This window comes from Gekko japonicus, unplaced genomic scaffold (genome assembly GCF_001447785.1).
Source record: "Gekko japonicus isolate JY-2015 unplaced genomic scaffold, Gekko_japonicus_V1.1 scaffold2453, whole genome shotgun sequence".
Taxonomy (NCBI): Eukaryota; Metazoa; Chordata; class Lepidosauria; order Squamata; family Gekkonidae; genus Gekko; species Gekko japonicus.
Window position 1 is genome coordinate 42,561 of NW_015173212.1, and position 15,797 is coordinate 58,357.

A 15,797-nucleotide genomic window follows, 5' to 3' on the forward strand; every position below is an offset into this window, starting at 1 on the left:
TTCCACATCCCATTGAGAGAGGTCAGGGTGTGCAATTAAGGGTTTCCCAGATCGTTCAAGTGGAAAGGGAAGATTATTCGTTTCTCTAAGAACAGGATTACAGAATGGTTTACTTTCACTCTTTTGGGGTCTCCTGTTTGTGGGAAATCCTTGCTCTGCATTGGAAGGAAATGCCTCTTTTGTAAATCTCCACTGTGGCATCAGAGAGGGTACAGAGCCAGAGCCGTTCTTCAACCAGGCATCTCCGCCCCCCCTCAGCTGGAGTGCCAGGAGAGAAGAGAGAGCCTTCCTTCTGTGTGTCCTCCTCCCCTGCATCTGCTCCTCTTCATGGTGCTTCCTGGGTGGAAGCTGCATAGCAACCTCTTTTCCCGACTGCCCAGACTCTTGGAGTCACAGAATGTGATGAAAGGAAATGCTTCACCATCTGGGGCCTGCAAAGATAGAAATATCTTTCAAACCACACGCTCGCATGCCCCTCCCCTCCGGCAAACAGTCAGGGCTGCCTGGCGGTGGGGGAAGGCACTGGGGAACGGGTTGAGAAACATGCTCTCTTCCCTTTCCTCCCAGCCCACAACCTGCTGTTCAATTCAGCTTCGGTTTTGACATAACTGTACAGCACTTTCCGCCATCCGCTTTTGTGAGCCGTCATTTCACCCCCCTGGGACTTGCTGGATCCCCTCAGCCCCGCCAGGCCGCAGAGATGCAAGCCATCAAATGTGTGGTGGTGGGAGATGGGTATGTACCATTCATTTGAGGGTAAGGGGGAAAGAGGGGACACTTTCTTGCAAAAACTTCTTCTGGACTCTGATGTCCCATCAGTTGTGTGCTTCAGAGAGGCTGGGCAAGTGTGAGAAGGAGCCGTGGCTTGCGTCAGGGGCGGGAAAGGGTGCTTGAGTAGGGAGCATGAAATGGAGCGATTTCCAGCGAGAGAAATTCTAGCCCAGATAGTTTGCTATTTCTGTGTTGCATCTTCTGGCGTAGCTATTGATGATAAAGTCAGGGACGGAGCGCGGAAAGAGTATAGAACTGCCACCTGCTGAATGATAGATGGCGAATTTTTTAAGCCTTCTTGGGCAATCCCCTGTTTCAGAGATGCAGAACATGGCCCTGATCCAGAACATTTAGCAAAATAGATGCAGCCAATGGGCTTGATGGGTGGCAGTCTTAGGGCTGTACAGTCTTTTCTCAAATTAGTTTGGCATGAAGACGTTTCTTTTGTGCTTGTGATCTCGTGGTTGGGTCAGGCTTTGTCTGCATTGATTATCTTGGGGAGAGGAATATATGTGACTGTTTGCAGGTAGAACTTTCTATGGAAAGGTAGCAAAATGTTTACTTCCAAAGAGGCCTGGATCTTTTGTGCCACAGAGGCCCAAGACACCTACGATCTCTGGGATGTAAGGAGAATAATCTTTGTAACCTTCAATAAATGAGGGATCAGCAGCTGGAGGCCAAACGTGGCCATCAGGGCAACGGCACTTAGCCCCGGAGTTGCCAGTTCAGAAGAGAAAAGGGGGACATGGAGTGGGCTTTGGACTTGCCAAGAGACTGCCATGCAGGGGGAAGAGAAGAGAAGGGTTTTGGCCCACCACTTACATCTCAGCCAGCTTGGTGCAGTGGTTAGAGACTCAGACTAGGATCTGGGACACCCAGGCTTGCATTCTCACCCATGCTGTGGAAGCTCACGGGGTGACCTTGGGCTAGTCACACGCTCATGGCCTAACCTACCTCACAGGGTTGTTGTGAGGATAAAATGGAGGAGAAGGATATAAGTCACTTTGGTTACCACTGGGGAGAAAGTGGGATATAACTAACTAACTAACTAACTATGTTCTCAAAGTGACCATCCAGTTGTTGCCACAGACAGATGTCACCATGGTTTGTTGACCAAATGGGAGATGTCTTTTATTGGAATCATTTCTGTGCTGGTTAGCAGCAGGCAAATGTCTGCAATTCAAAGCTCTCTTGCACAAAACCCCCCCACAATCTGCCCCCTCCTTCTTGATGAAGAGCACTTGGTGACTCAAAATAGCATTTATTTTCCATACATAGAAGTTGGCCTTAGAAAAGCATGCAGTGGATAAGAGTTGCCATCCTTTGGGTGCGCTTGCTTAGATGTGAGAACTGTTGAGTTGGAGGGGGCTCACTTCCTAGTGAATATTCATAGGGTTGCAGACTTGGTTTCAGAACAGGTTCTATGCATGAATCTGTTGAAAGCATCACTGCCACAGGTAGGAGGAGAGAAGCGAGGAGGTTGATTTTGAGCTCAGCATCCAGGGCTTAAGCTGGTTCTGCAATGACGTCATGAATATGGTCAGTTGGCGTCTGAAGAGCAGATGAACTGGCCCTGGCAGCCTCTGAACTCTGCCAGTCCCTTCCTCTTGAAAAGGGCCAGGAAGGAAGTCTGTAAGCATGCATACATGGGCGTGTGCAAGCATGCACACACACACACACACACACAAAATTCAAATAAGACGAAGCCACAGGGAGTGTTATTTCATGCAGGTGGAAAGGGGGTTGGGGCAGGAAGGGGAAGAAAAACAACGCCTACCCAAACCAATTTCTGTCATTTGCTAGAAAAGTACAATATGTATCTGAATGACAGTCCACTGTTATACCTTCCCACTGTAAATCGTCTTGATCTAACTGGCTAGATTCAAGTCCAGTAACACCTTAGAGGCCAAGAAGCTTTTCGAGGTATGGACTTTCCAAAGTCAAATCTCCCTTTGTCAGACCTGACCGGCATGTTTACCCAGAAATAAGTCCAATCGATGTCGTTGGGTCTTACTTCAAGGTGTTTAGAAGACGAGAACTGAAACTGGGCTACCAACTCATCAGAAACAACATCCTGGCCAGCTCTTGTACTCTCTGCAGGAGTTTAATGTGCAGAAGAAGAAGAAGAAGAGAAGAAGAGATTGGATTTATACCCCGCCCTTCACTACCCAAAGGTGTCTCAGAGCGGCTTACAAACTCCTTTCCCTCCCCCTCCCCACAACAGACACCCTGTGAGGTGGGTGGGGCTGAGAGAGCTCTTGACAGAAACTGCTCTTTTTCAAGGACAGCTGTGCCAGAGTTATGGCTTGCCCAAGGTCATCCAGCAGGTGCAAGTGGAGGAGTGGGGAACCAAACCCGGCTCTCCCAGATTAGAGTCCGCGCACTTAACCCCTACACCAAACTGGCTCTCCATTATCATTAGGTGACGCTTTCTATCACCTCCAATGTCCGGCACATCAAACTTGCCCCTGCAGAAAAGGTGTCATTCGTAATCCGAAATGGATTGTACGGGTGTACCTGAAATATATCCTATCTAATATACTTAAACGACACCCTTCTTCCAAGGAGCTCAGGTAGCCTATTTGGTTCTTCCCTCCTATGTGACACTCATCATACCACTATTCCACATTGGATCTCTAAAGGGATCTTACCCTTGTCATCCCCAGTCAGTTCATCCCTGCCAGTTGCACTGCGCCATTCTGGTTTGTTTTGTTCCTCATGACAGAAGCAGAGGGGCTAGCTGCCTCTTCAGGACTTGATCAAGCCTACCAGGCCTCCTGGCCTATCCTGCCCAACTCCTCTTCTCCATGCAGTCACCTTGGCTACCTGCAGGCAAAGCTCCCTCTGAGCTGTGGAGTCCTGTGAGCAAAAATTCTACTTTGTGAACTACTGGCACTAAAGTTGTGAGCGAGCAATTTGCCTGCTGCATCAATTAGTTTGCTCTGGAGCCCTCCTTGCTGAGCTAAGCCAAAAAATGCGTGCGCCAGAAGCTTAAAAAAAAAAACCTGTGAGGTAGCTCACACTAACTCAGCTTAGAGGGAACACTGCCTGCATGTAGAATTTAATTGCCCGTTAGATACTTGCAAGTTGCTATGGCCCACCTTCCAATATCAACTCATCAAAAATAAAGGGGATATGGACTCTTCTGGTCCCAAAGCAGGGTCAGCCCTGGGTAGTATTTGGATGGGAGACCTCCAAGGAATACCAGGGCTGTGAGACAAAGGCAGACAGTAGCAAACCTCCTCTGGATGTCTGTTGCCTTGAAAAACCTACAGAGTTGCCGTAAGTTGGTTGTGACTTGATGGCACTTTCTAACACCACATGAAGTCTTCCCCCAACATTTATCGTGGATGATAGCACTTACTGAAGGTGCTCCCGGGGGGGGGGGGTTGTTGTTGTTTTAACGTTTTGCTATAGTTTCTTGATGACTGCAGTTATCACACTGTGATCCATCACTGATCATGATATCTTATGATTCGGGGTCACAGACCCAGTGTGATTTGACTGGCAGTTTTCTGTCTCCAGCTGAGTGTGGTGACCAGTGCCAGGCAAACAAACCTACCAACTAGACACAGGAGCACAGTGTCTTCCTTTCTTTGTTTCCTGGCCTATCAGCAACTTATCCAGTCCTGGAGGGGAATACGATGCAGGGGTTAACTTATCACCTCTCCTGTGAGAGCCCTCTGCTAAAACTCATCATGTGACTTCACCCTCATATTAGAGGCTTGTTAATGTCAGCTGTGTGCCATAAAGAGAGGTGAAGGTAACTTGAGAAACTACCCAGAGAACAGTGAAGGATGATGAAACTTTGAATTCCTGTTTGGAAATGTTGAAATTGGTGTCAGCCCAAATTTAAAAATTGTCCGTTGTGCAGGTTTGCTTTTGAGTGACGTTTCAGCCAACTTAACTGAGAAAGGGATGTGCTATAGACATTTCTGGCCATGTTGGTTTGAGTATCCCTTTTGTACATGACTGCACTGCAGTGACTCAGAAGCTGCTTCCCTTTGGCCTCTTCCCATGATGTCATGACAATATTTGCAAGCCCAGAACCACGTGGGTGAGGCCAGTTGCATGAGCCCCTGCTGCCAAATTGGTGCCCTGTCTTCCAATTACAATCAGGGGGAAGGGGTTTGCACACACATAGCTCTGGGCCTGCAATTATTTAATGGGGCAGCGTGGGAAGAACCCATGGGAAACTGCTGCCCACAGCATAAGGCAGGACTGGAGTTAGGGGCTGCCATCTCTGGTGACCATAGCGGAAATTAGCCTTGGGGTGTTCCTTTCACGGGCTATGTACTCAGTAGCTGGAACAAATGGTAAACAAACACAACAGTAATTCCAGATGGTTAGCCATGTTAGTCTGTAGCAGCAAAATAAAACAAGAGTCCAGTGTGGATATTCAGATCTGATGAAGTAAAGTTCTAATACACAAAGCTTAAGTGGAAGAAATTCTGTTAAGTGTCTAAGATTCCTGTTTTAGTACAGAAACAGGTAATCTTTGCTTGTAAAGCAGGTAGCACTCCTTCCTTCCTTCCTTCCTTCCTTCCTTCTGCAGCCCACTGATTGCTTCAAAATGAAAGGGCCCTTAGGAACAGCAGGAGGGATATCGGAGATCTGCTGCAGGAGAGTGCTGTTGGCAGAAATTTCCTTCTGACCTTAGAATAGCTTTCTGGGAGTCGCATGGGATCTCTTCTTCCTTTCACACCAGTAGAAAAACTGCAAACATACAACCTACTGTAGATTTTGCTTGCTTGGAAGCCAGAAAGAGAGGACATAGGTAAGATGGTGTCCTTGATCCATGTGCAACTTCTTATCTGTTGGGATGCAGAGTTCATTTTGGGAATATTTTTAATGAAGAGTAGCTGATTGTTGAAAAAATAAAGAATAGCTTTCTTTTTCTCACACTTGGCTGTATCTTTTTTTAAAAAAGCTTTGCTTTCTGTGGCATGCTCTATGGTGGTGTTTTTGGTTTAATAAATTAGTTTTTCCAGAACATTAACTGGTACATCTGGATGCTGCTACTGCTGAAGAGTGCACTAGCCTAAAAACTGCAGATTTCCAATTGCATGTCAGGGCCCTGGAGATAAAAAGCCTAAAGAAACTATAAATTTCTAGCACTGAAACTGGCTGGTGGTTTCTAGCTGTTTTTGTTATATGTTGCTTTGTTTGCAGAGCCATAATTATAAACTGATTGCAGCTAGGGGAAAAAAAAGATATACTCTTGTTCTCCATCCTGCATAGTAATTAGTGTGATGGTGTGGTCTGTCTCTAACTGTGTTGGGTTTTTACAAATATGACCAATCTTTTTGATGTTGCTTTAGAAAATGACAAATATAAAATGTACAAGGGGGGACCCGCGATACTTGCGGGGGGGCAGTCTCTCTCTTTCCCCCGTTCTCTCTCTTCCCCCCAGTCTCTCTCTCTCTCTCCCCCGTTCTCTCTCTCCCCCCTTCTCTCTCTCCCCCCCTTCTCTCTCTCCCCCCTTCTCTCTCTTCTCCCCCCCCACGATGGTGAAGATGAGGATGGCGGCCAAGGTGGAAGCCACCCAAGGGGGCCGCTCCGAGGCCGGCGGGGGGCTGTCCAAGCCGCTCCCGTTGCCGCCTCGCCTGCCCCAATACATGATGCACTTTTAAGGAACTATCAGAATGTGTTCTTTCTTTTCAACGTCATGTCTGATAATGCAACCAATTCCTCCATTAAGGGGTGAGTTAAGAGACACCTCTGGCAGTTCTCTGTCCACGTACTGTTGAAGCCTAGCTTGTAGGATCTTGAGCATGACCTTGCTAGCGTGTGATATGAGTGCAATTGTGCGATAGTTTGAACATTCCTTGGCATTGCCCTTCTTTGGGATTGGAATGTATACTGGCCTTTTCCAATCCTGTGGCCACTGTTGCGTTTTCCAAATTTGCTGGCAAATTGAGTGCAGCACTTTAACAGCATCATCTTTTAAGATGTTAGTACAGTTCTCAAAAAATAAGGGGCGTTATTAGGGTAATGATACAAGATGAAAGTGATGCAGATGGGAAGTTCTTAGGGAGTTGGGGAGATGGGTCTTGCACAAGAGCACACTTCAGGCTCAGGTTCAGAGCTTGGGGTGCTCTTGGATGCAGTCCTGCTCATGGATATCCAGGTCACATCAGCGGCATCCTTCCCTCAAGATTCAACACCTAGCCACAGTTAAACCTTTAAATAGCAACTTTAGATTAGACACACACTGGAGGTGCTCTTAAAAGGCAGCCCAGAAGCTAAAGCTGGTGCGGAAACCAGTGGTGGTAAGATTCTGTGATATTCAGGGAGCCCACTTGCCAGTTTTAGATAAGCTCTGTTGGCTCCTTACCTGTTTCTGGGCCCAGTTAAAGCACAGTTGTGCTTTATAGCCCTTTATAGTCCTTTTTTGGCCAAAAGCAGAGCATTTTCACTGATGGCAACCAAGCCACCTCCTTGGACAAAACCCACCAATCCTTCTAATTGCTCAAGTTTTGTAGCACAGTGGATTTTTTTTTTCACTTCGAGCTAGGGACACCAGCCTCCAGGTGGGACCTGGGGATCCCCCGGAGTTACAGCTCATCCCCAGACTACAGAGATCAGCTCCCCTGGAGAAAATGGATGCTTTAGCAGAGGTGTCAAATTCATTTGTTAGGAGGGCTGGATCTAGAGATGCCAGTCCCCAGGTGGGGGCGGGGGATCCCCTGATTTTGTGGACTTCTGCCCACCAGCAGCCAGCAGGCCAGTGGGGGAAGGAAGTCACACCCCCAAGCCCCACCCCCAACAGCAACCACCGGGCAGCTACCCCTCCCCCTCCTGCAAGATTTAAAAGGCCCTCCAGCTGATCAGCAGGAGCACATCACTGAAGAGCCCTTTAAATCTTGCAGGAGCTGAAGGGAGGGAGAGGAGCAGCCACCAGCCGCACACCTGAACTCCAAGCGGCGAATTCACTGCTTGGAATTCAGGCACGCATGGCCCCTGCTTGCAAGAAGCATTTAAAGGGTCCCTTTAAATGGTTTTTGCAAGTGGGAACAGTGTGCTTCTGAATTCCAAGCGGTGAATTCGCTGCTTGGAGTTCAGGTGCACGGGGAGCCAAGGCACCCGCTTGCAAAAACCATTTAAAGAGAAGTTTCCCTTTAAATTGTTCTTGCAAGCTGGTGCTGATGGTGCCTTCCATGGGGTTGCGTACCTAATATGATGACATCCCTTCTGTGTAACATTATCACATTGGGAATGTCCCCGCCCCCTCCAGGAACACCCCCTAAATTCCCCACGGGCAACAAAGCAGGACCTGGCAACCCTAGCTAGATCTGACATAAATGTCATTGTGTCTGGCTGGGCCATGTGAGCCATAACATAGAATGCCAAGTAGCAGAGATATAAACTATACAAAGGACACTGACAAACCCAGTTAAGAATATTTTTAACTCAAAATACAAACCTACATAAAACATTGACACTCTTACAGTATTTCCTTTTTTTAACAGTCTTTAATAACTGACACTTCTTGCTCTGAATTACTGCATCAAAATCTGGAGTCAACATCTGTGCTTTAGCAGTCTTGAGTATGCTGTTTAGATGTGTATCTGTAAACTGAGAATGTACTTTTGTTTTATTGACATTTTATTACAGAAAATAACTGTTCACAGACATACGTTGCCCCATAGAATTTTAGAAGCAAAAGCCTCTAAATTGGGGGTAATTCAAATAGAAAAACTGGTAAAATTTCCTAATGCTAACTTCAGAAAGTTTATCCTTCAGTACAGCGTCACACTGCTCCCTCACCTACCTGCGATTTGTGGCATCCTTTTATTGGTAGGTGGGGAGCAGTGTGAATGGCCCATGATGTCAACTGTACTGACTCACTATGTGTAATCCATCTTGAGCACGCCTCCCACCTTAGAGAATCTTTTCCTCTCCCTTTCCACCCCCCCCCCCAACCTCTGCCACAGGAATCCACGGTCTCTCTCTGAAAATACACTTCCCTACTACACTAGACCAGCAACTTTTTTCTCTGCAACCCCGGAAATATTTTTTGTGTGTGAAGCAGGGTTTCTTCCCCACTTAGAGAGGCCCACCCCAAAATGTACACATGTACACATATAACACAAACTCTTCAAGGAACTGGAGCCACCACCTTCAGCGCTTGCTCAATCCACCACAAAAATCATGAACCCTCCACAGATTCACCAGCCCCCTGGTCCATGGCCAGAACTCCTAACCTTTTCTCCCACCACCTCTGTGTGATTCATCCACACCAATCCACCCTCCTCCAAATCTCAAGTCTGCTCCCACTGACCACTCCTTTCCTTGCACTTCAGTCCCACTTAGAGACCTGACCTTCCACAAAGACACCCCATAGTTCTGCAGTCTGAGCACGGGGACTAACAGCTGGGAGACCCAGGTTCATCAGCTGCACTCTGCCACGGAAGCTGCTGGGTGACTTTGGGTCAGTCACTCTCTCAGCCTAACGTACCCTGCACAGCTGTTATGAGAACAAAAACATAGATGGGGTGAACAATACTTGTAAATTGCTTTTGGGTCCCCATTTGGGGAGAGAGGCAAGGTACAGATGCCTTGAAAATAAAATAAAATGATGCAACAAAATCTCATTAAGTCTTTTAAGGTGGCTCAAGACTCCTGTTGTCTTAGCCCCCTGCTCTTGCATGCCATCCACCCCAAACATAAACACCTAGCACTTTCCCTCAGCCCAACATCTATATTGCTCCTCCTCTCCCATGGCTTTCCACGTGCAGTTCCCACCACATACCCCACTGCACCCATGTCAACCCTTACCTTCCATGCCCCTCCCTCCAGTCCCTCATACTCTCCCCCCCCCATACACTCTGGCATTCCCATTCCTACACTTCCCCCTAACACCCATTTCCATCAGCAGCTCCCACCACCTTCACACATAATGACTTTCTCCCTCCCTTCTTCTTCCTTCCCTCCTCCCTCCTCCCAAAGGTCGGCTTCTCCGGCATTGCAGTGGAGAAAGAGCAGGAGAGGTGGGCAGAGGAGAAGAAGGTGGCAGTGACAGTGGCAAAGGAGGCAGCTTCTGCTGCTGAAGCAAAGGGCACAATGCACGGGCACTGATGGGCAGGTGGTGACTCCCCATCTTTGACAGAAGGAGAAGAGGGGGCAGTGGCTGCATTAGCTCAGCCTGGCCCAACCACAAGACAGAGGAGGAGGGGATGGTCCCTTCAGCCAGGCAACCAGACACGGGTCTTTTTGCTGCTCTTGCCACTGCTCCCTCTAAGCTGTGGAGTCTGGTGAGCAAAAATTCTGCTTCGTGAGCTACTGCATAAAAGTTGTGAGCAAGCGATCTGGCTACTGCATACATTCGTTTGCTCTGGAGCCATCCTTCCTGAGCCAAGACAAAAATGTGTGAGCCGGAGGCTAATAAACTGTGAGCTAGCTCACGCTAAATCAGCTTAGAGAGAACACTGGCCACCACCACCCTCCTCTTCCTTGCCCATGGGCTGGATAACAGACCTGGATGGCCCGGGACGGCCCCCAGACCTTACGTTTGACGCTCCTGCTTTAGAACACTGTACTGCACTGAGGTCCCTGTCCTCCCCAGGCCTCACCCCCAAATCTCCAGGAGTTTCCCAATCTGGATCTGCCCCCCCCCCCCCATCCAGTGCTGGCAACCTCACTTCAAGCCTTCCTAATGGAAGATTATTAACTTGGCTTTAAAATACACGTTCTGCCGGTGTTAGTGCTGTCCAATGGCTTTTTAGCATCTTAATTATTTATGATCCTATTGATGATGTATATTTTAAGTAGTTTGAACATTTGTATGATGCTTTGAGCATTTTCTGAGGGAAAGATGACACTGATAAATACAGTGAGCGGAAACATGAATGATGTCTTTTCTTGCTCTTCTGCTAGCTTTGGGTACATGGAACTTGCAGGAGATTCCTGCTTTCAGTCTCTCCTTACTTCCTGCTGTACCTAATATGTATCATGTCTCTCCCCCCCCCCCTTCAGAGCTGTGGGTAAAACTTGCCTCCTGATCAGCTACACCACCAATGCCTTCCCCGGAGAATACATCCCCACTGTGTGAGTATGATGCAGGGAACAGTAGAGGATTTTGAGAATGACAAGTTGGGAACTAGGTGTAATGAATTGCTTTTTTCAACCATAATTTACCTTTAGTGTATAAAGAAATGCCTTGACCTGGATAGCCCAGGCTAGCCTGATCTTCTCAGATCTGGGAAGCTAAGCAGGGTCAACCCTGGTCAGTTATTTGGATGGGAGATCACCAAAGAAGTCCTTCTGTGTTTTTTAATTTGTTTATAAAAATTAAAAAAATAAAATAAAATTTAAAAAAAAAACCCAAAGAAGTCCATGGGTCACGGACACAGAGGCAGGAAATGGCACACCACCTCTGAATGTTTTTTGCCTTGAAAACGCTATGGGGTTGCCATATGTCGGCTGCAACTTACAGTCTTGTTCCCCTTATACAAATACCAATGTGAAAGGCATGGCTTAGCAAGAGATTTCTACTCACGCTGCAGGCCATGCACATTGCAATGGTGCAGCTGAATGTACAACTGTGACTGGGAAATTATTTACCATAAATTAGGTGTAAACCTGTCCCTAGTGTCCTGGCTTGCTACATGCAGGGGGCTTTTATGCGGGGGAGGAATAGAAGAATATGAGCCACACTCAGTTGCCCTGCAACGTATTGCAGCTCAGTATTCTACCACTTCAGTCCGAATTCTGTATAAATGTGTGCACAGCAACTGAGAGATATTCCGTACTGAAAGCATAGTGATCACACTGCAGATACTATAAACTGAGAGACTTCCTGTGGGCACAGGATGGTTACTCCTGTCTATTACAGAGAGCAGCCAGTGTAGAGATATGACTACAGTCAGATTTGTGGAGTTGAAATGGATGAGAAAATGATCAAGTCACTCTCCAAAACAGAAGCAGCGAGTGACCCAGGAACAAGCTTAGCTGTTCAGCTTGCAGGCCACAGTGACGATGATTGCCCAGTATAACCTCCTCTCACACCACTGCCAGCTGGGTTTGAGCTGAGAGTCCCTGCAGGGATGGCAGAGTTTATGAGAGTTGGCTTGTTATTGGCCACTATTGCTCCACTGGGCACCTTCATGGTAAGTTAAAGGGCCTGCCCACTTTGCACAGGAGTCTCTGCGTTTTACTTCCTCACTCCCTGCATATGCTTCATTAGCCCGTATAATCAAGGCCAAGTACTATTCTGGCGGACTGCTTGGGGTGTCAGTGTCACTGGAAAGATCATGTGCTGAGCTTGAAATGGCATTTCCAGGCCCCCCCCCCCCCCCCAGGCAACAACTGAGTGGATATGCCCCTTAAATGAATGGTTATATGCCATTTAAAGGGCTCTGTATTTATCCTTTCTCCTACCGTGTGTGAGGAGAGCAGGGTGTGGGCAGAGAGGCTTCCCTCCACGTACCTCCTATTCAGATTTAAGGAACTGACACTTGCTTGTATTACAGATTTGATAATTATTCCGCCAACGTGATGGTGGACAGCAAGCCTGTCAACCTTGGGCTGTGGGATACAGCTGGCCAGGAGGATTATGACCGCTTAAGACCCCTCTCCTATCCTCAGACGGTGGGTCCCTTTGCTTGAGAAATTTCCCTCATGCCTGTTTGTATGTGTTTCATGTGGGATCTGGGCCACTGTCTGCACGTTTAGTCTAACTTTGGTGGGATGTGAGCGCTGTTCACTTCATTCATCCATCTCCAATATCCCTTGAGGCTCCCTCTTCATAAATTAAATCAAAACACCTTCAGCTCTGAGAAGAGCTGGTCTCGGGTCAGAGACTCATGGTCCCTGACTGTGAGGAGTAGAAAATATCCGGGCTTCAGTTTTATATAGCAGTAGAGGGCAGAGTTCTGTCCAACCTAGCAGTTCGAAAGCAAGAAATTGCAAGTAGATAAATAGGCACCACTTCGGTGGGAAGGTAACAGCGTTCCGTGTGCCTTGGTGTTTAGTCATGCCGGCCACATGACCACAGAAACGTCTTCGGACAGCGCTGGCTCTTCGGCTTTGAAACGAAGATGAGCACCGCAACCGTAGAGTCGGATTCGACTGGCTTTCGAGCAAGGGAAACCTTTACCTTTACTAGGGGGCAGAGAGGAACCACCACAAGAAGAGAGAAGAGACAAGGATCCAAAGCTGATTCCCTCATCCCTTCGAACAGTGATGGCTGGCAACATTTTTGTGCCAGAGGCAAAGAAAAGGGGGCTTGCCATGATGGTAAAAACATAATACGTTAAATAATTGCCTGTTTCCTGCCCTTTTAATGGTACCCTAAACTCTTCCCCCTGAGGCAATCTGCTTCACCGCGCCGAATGGTAGGACCAGCCCTGCCTTTGAAGAACAGTACACTCAGGCTGCATGATGGCCCCAAGGAAGATGCTGATCAAAATGCCTTGGGCTTTTCAGAACATTTTAATTCTGCACGGACAATTCTTATCGAAGAACAGCATGAGTCTGGGCTCACGTTTCTCATTTTCGGGGGGGGGGGGCTGTCACCTTTTCCTCCCCACAAACGCAATGGAGGTCAGCGTTTCTGTACCTTTAACAGTGGAGCAGAAGAGAGCATTTCTGTGGGCGTAGCTTTTTTTTAATTGCATGACAAGCTGCACTAGTTAAAAGTTTCAGCTGCTAATGGCATAGTGCAAAGGCCAGCGGGAACCAGGGGACAAGGAAAAAAGGGGAAGCTGACAGTTCTGCAGACCAAGCTCTAACGTTTGGGGGTTTCATGCATACTCAGAAATACCAAATGGTTACGGTAAGGGGGAAAACACAGACGTCTTACATTAGTAAAACGAAGTATCGTTTCTTACAGTGAGTTCAAGATTATTAGAATCTGCAGTTTGGAAAGGAGAAGTAGAAAGTGACAAGTCCGTACGTGTATTTTAAAAATCCCACACAGAATCCCATATGCTCAGTATACACATAAGTGTAGAAGTAGCTCAGGTTGCAACTAAGGTTGAAGCTGCTCCCACCTGGTCCTGCCTTAGGGCAAACATGGAATTCTGTTCACTAATGTAAGGGGAGGACAGAAAAAACAACAAGGGCAGCTCTGGAGTGAGAGAGATTTCACCTCGTTCTTGATTTGGGTATTTATAGTGGCCTGCACAACCAGGGACTCACCGAGGTGGACACACCCCACCAACCATGAGCTGCAGCTGTCTACCAGGTGGTTGACGAAACCCACACCGCTCAGTATTTGCAGTCCAAGCCAGGCAGCAAAGCTAGAAAGTTCACTGTGGCACTGGTGGGCTGCCATATATGGCTGATGGGCAGCACTGAACTTGATAGGTCGCATCTAAAGGTAAAGGACATGCTATCTGATTGGCAGTTTGGCCAACCCTGGGAGTAGCTGAGAAAGGGGAACAGATTAACTGAGGCTAACCCCAATCACAGAACCTTGTCAGAGACCTGGGCTAGTTAGTCCAACTCCCTGCTCAAAGCAGGAAATCTAGACTAGAGCATTCTGATAGCCTCTGCTTCTTTAGCAAAGAAGACTGAAATCTGCCCTCCTACAGTTTAAGGCAGGGATATCCAACTTTTTTGAGCCTGAGGGCACCTTTGGAATTCCAACACTGTCCTGTCACAAAATGGCTGCTGACAGAGCTATTTTTGGGCAGAAACACACAGGAACGGAGTTCCAGCTGGCTTCTGAGTTGGCCACGCCTATAGCCTCCCCCCACCCCGGGTTCCCCAGGTGCCTCGCAAGCTACGGGGCACCTAGGGAAGCCAAGCCGATACAGAGAGGGAAGGCAGTTTAAACTGCCTCCCCTCCTCAGGTTCCCCAGGCACCACACAAGCTGCAGGGCTCCTGGGGAAGCTGATCCTGGGAGGGAGCTGAGCTGTCAGGGGTGTGGCCTAATATGCTAATGAGTTTCTGCTGTTGGGTGTGGCTTATTATGCTAATGAGTTTCTGTTGAGCTTTTTCTACCAAAAAAGCCCTGGCTGCTGTGGGAGGTGGAGCCAGCCATACAAAATGGCTGCCACAATTTACCTTCCATCACACAGTGAAGATCCTTGTGCTGTGGTGGCAGCTGCTGCCAAAGCAACATTTTAATAATCTTCACTGCCAATCAAATCTCCAAGGGCCAATCAGAAGCCTTGCTGGGCAAAAGCCCTACCTGTTCCCACCCACTTCCTAAAAACCTTTGGTGGGTGCCAGGAAAGATGTCATTGGATACCATGGTGGTCATGAGCACCACATTAGGGACTCCTGACTTAAGCCAATTAGATCCAATTAGATCCAGTCATCCTGTGGAGCAGCAGGGAACAAGTCCTTGTCCTCTTTTATGTGACAGCCCATCAGGTATCTGAAAAAAGTGGTTATGTTCACCCTCAGTCTTCTCTTCTATACAGTAAACATACCCAGTGGGAGCAGAACTGTGATATGAGTAAAGGTGGCTTGTTAAGTGTCAGAAGAGTCCCCTGTGGAACAGCTAGTTGGGGGACCTTGACTCTTGGTCATCCAAAGCTTTAGCTATTCTCCTCCACACTATTGACTGTGTCCGTTCACTTTTGCAAAGTCTCTAATCCCTTTTTAAATCTGAGCACTCTATTCTGTTTTGTTGTATTGCTCATTCTATTTGGTATTTCTGTGCAGTCTCTTGTGTTTAATGTATTATGTTTGCCATTGTTAAATGACATAAACTAGAGAAAGTTAAACCATTTTAAACTGCCTCAATTTCAGTAAAGCAGATTAGTTACTTTCCCACTGAAATCAATGGGAGTGAAAAGTGTTTCACTAGATCATGGCTTAAATTTGTAACCAAAAAAATCTGGACACACACGACCCAATCAGTTAAACAAGTGTAAAGCCAACAGTCGTGATAGTCTGACCCACAATCAAACAGTCATAAGACTTATAAAGAATGCTGTTTATGTATTGCAATCTAAAGCACTACAACATGATTACCAACTAGGGTTGCCAAATCTTCTTCCCCTCGTGGCGGGGGAGCGTCGCCGCGGTCCGGGAGTCGGGCAGATGTGCGCGCGCGCGTAAAGCGCGC

General features: G+C 47.6%; 1 protein-coding gene across 1 annotated transcript in view; it reads left to right on the plus strand.

Moving 5' to 3' along the window:
• The first annotated feature begins 541 nt into the window (after positions 1–541).
• Positions 542–15,797, plus strand: part of RAC2 (ras-related C3 botulinum toxin substrate 2 (rho family, small GTP binding protein Rac2)) — a 26,959-nt gene continuing 11,703 nt past the window's right edge. Inside the window, exons 1-3 of the mRNA XM_015422695.1 lie at positions 542–735; positions 10,750–10,821; positions 12,246–12,363. Coding sequence (XP_015278181.1) covers positions 701–735; positions 10,750–10,821; positions 12,246–12,363 — 225 coding nt within the window. The 5' untranslated portion in view covers positions 542–700. The remainder of the gene's footprint in view (positions 736–10,749; positions 10,822–12,245; positions 12,364–15,797) is intronic.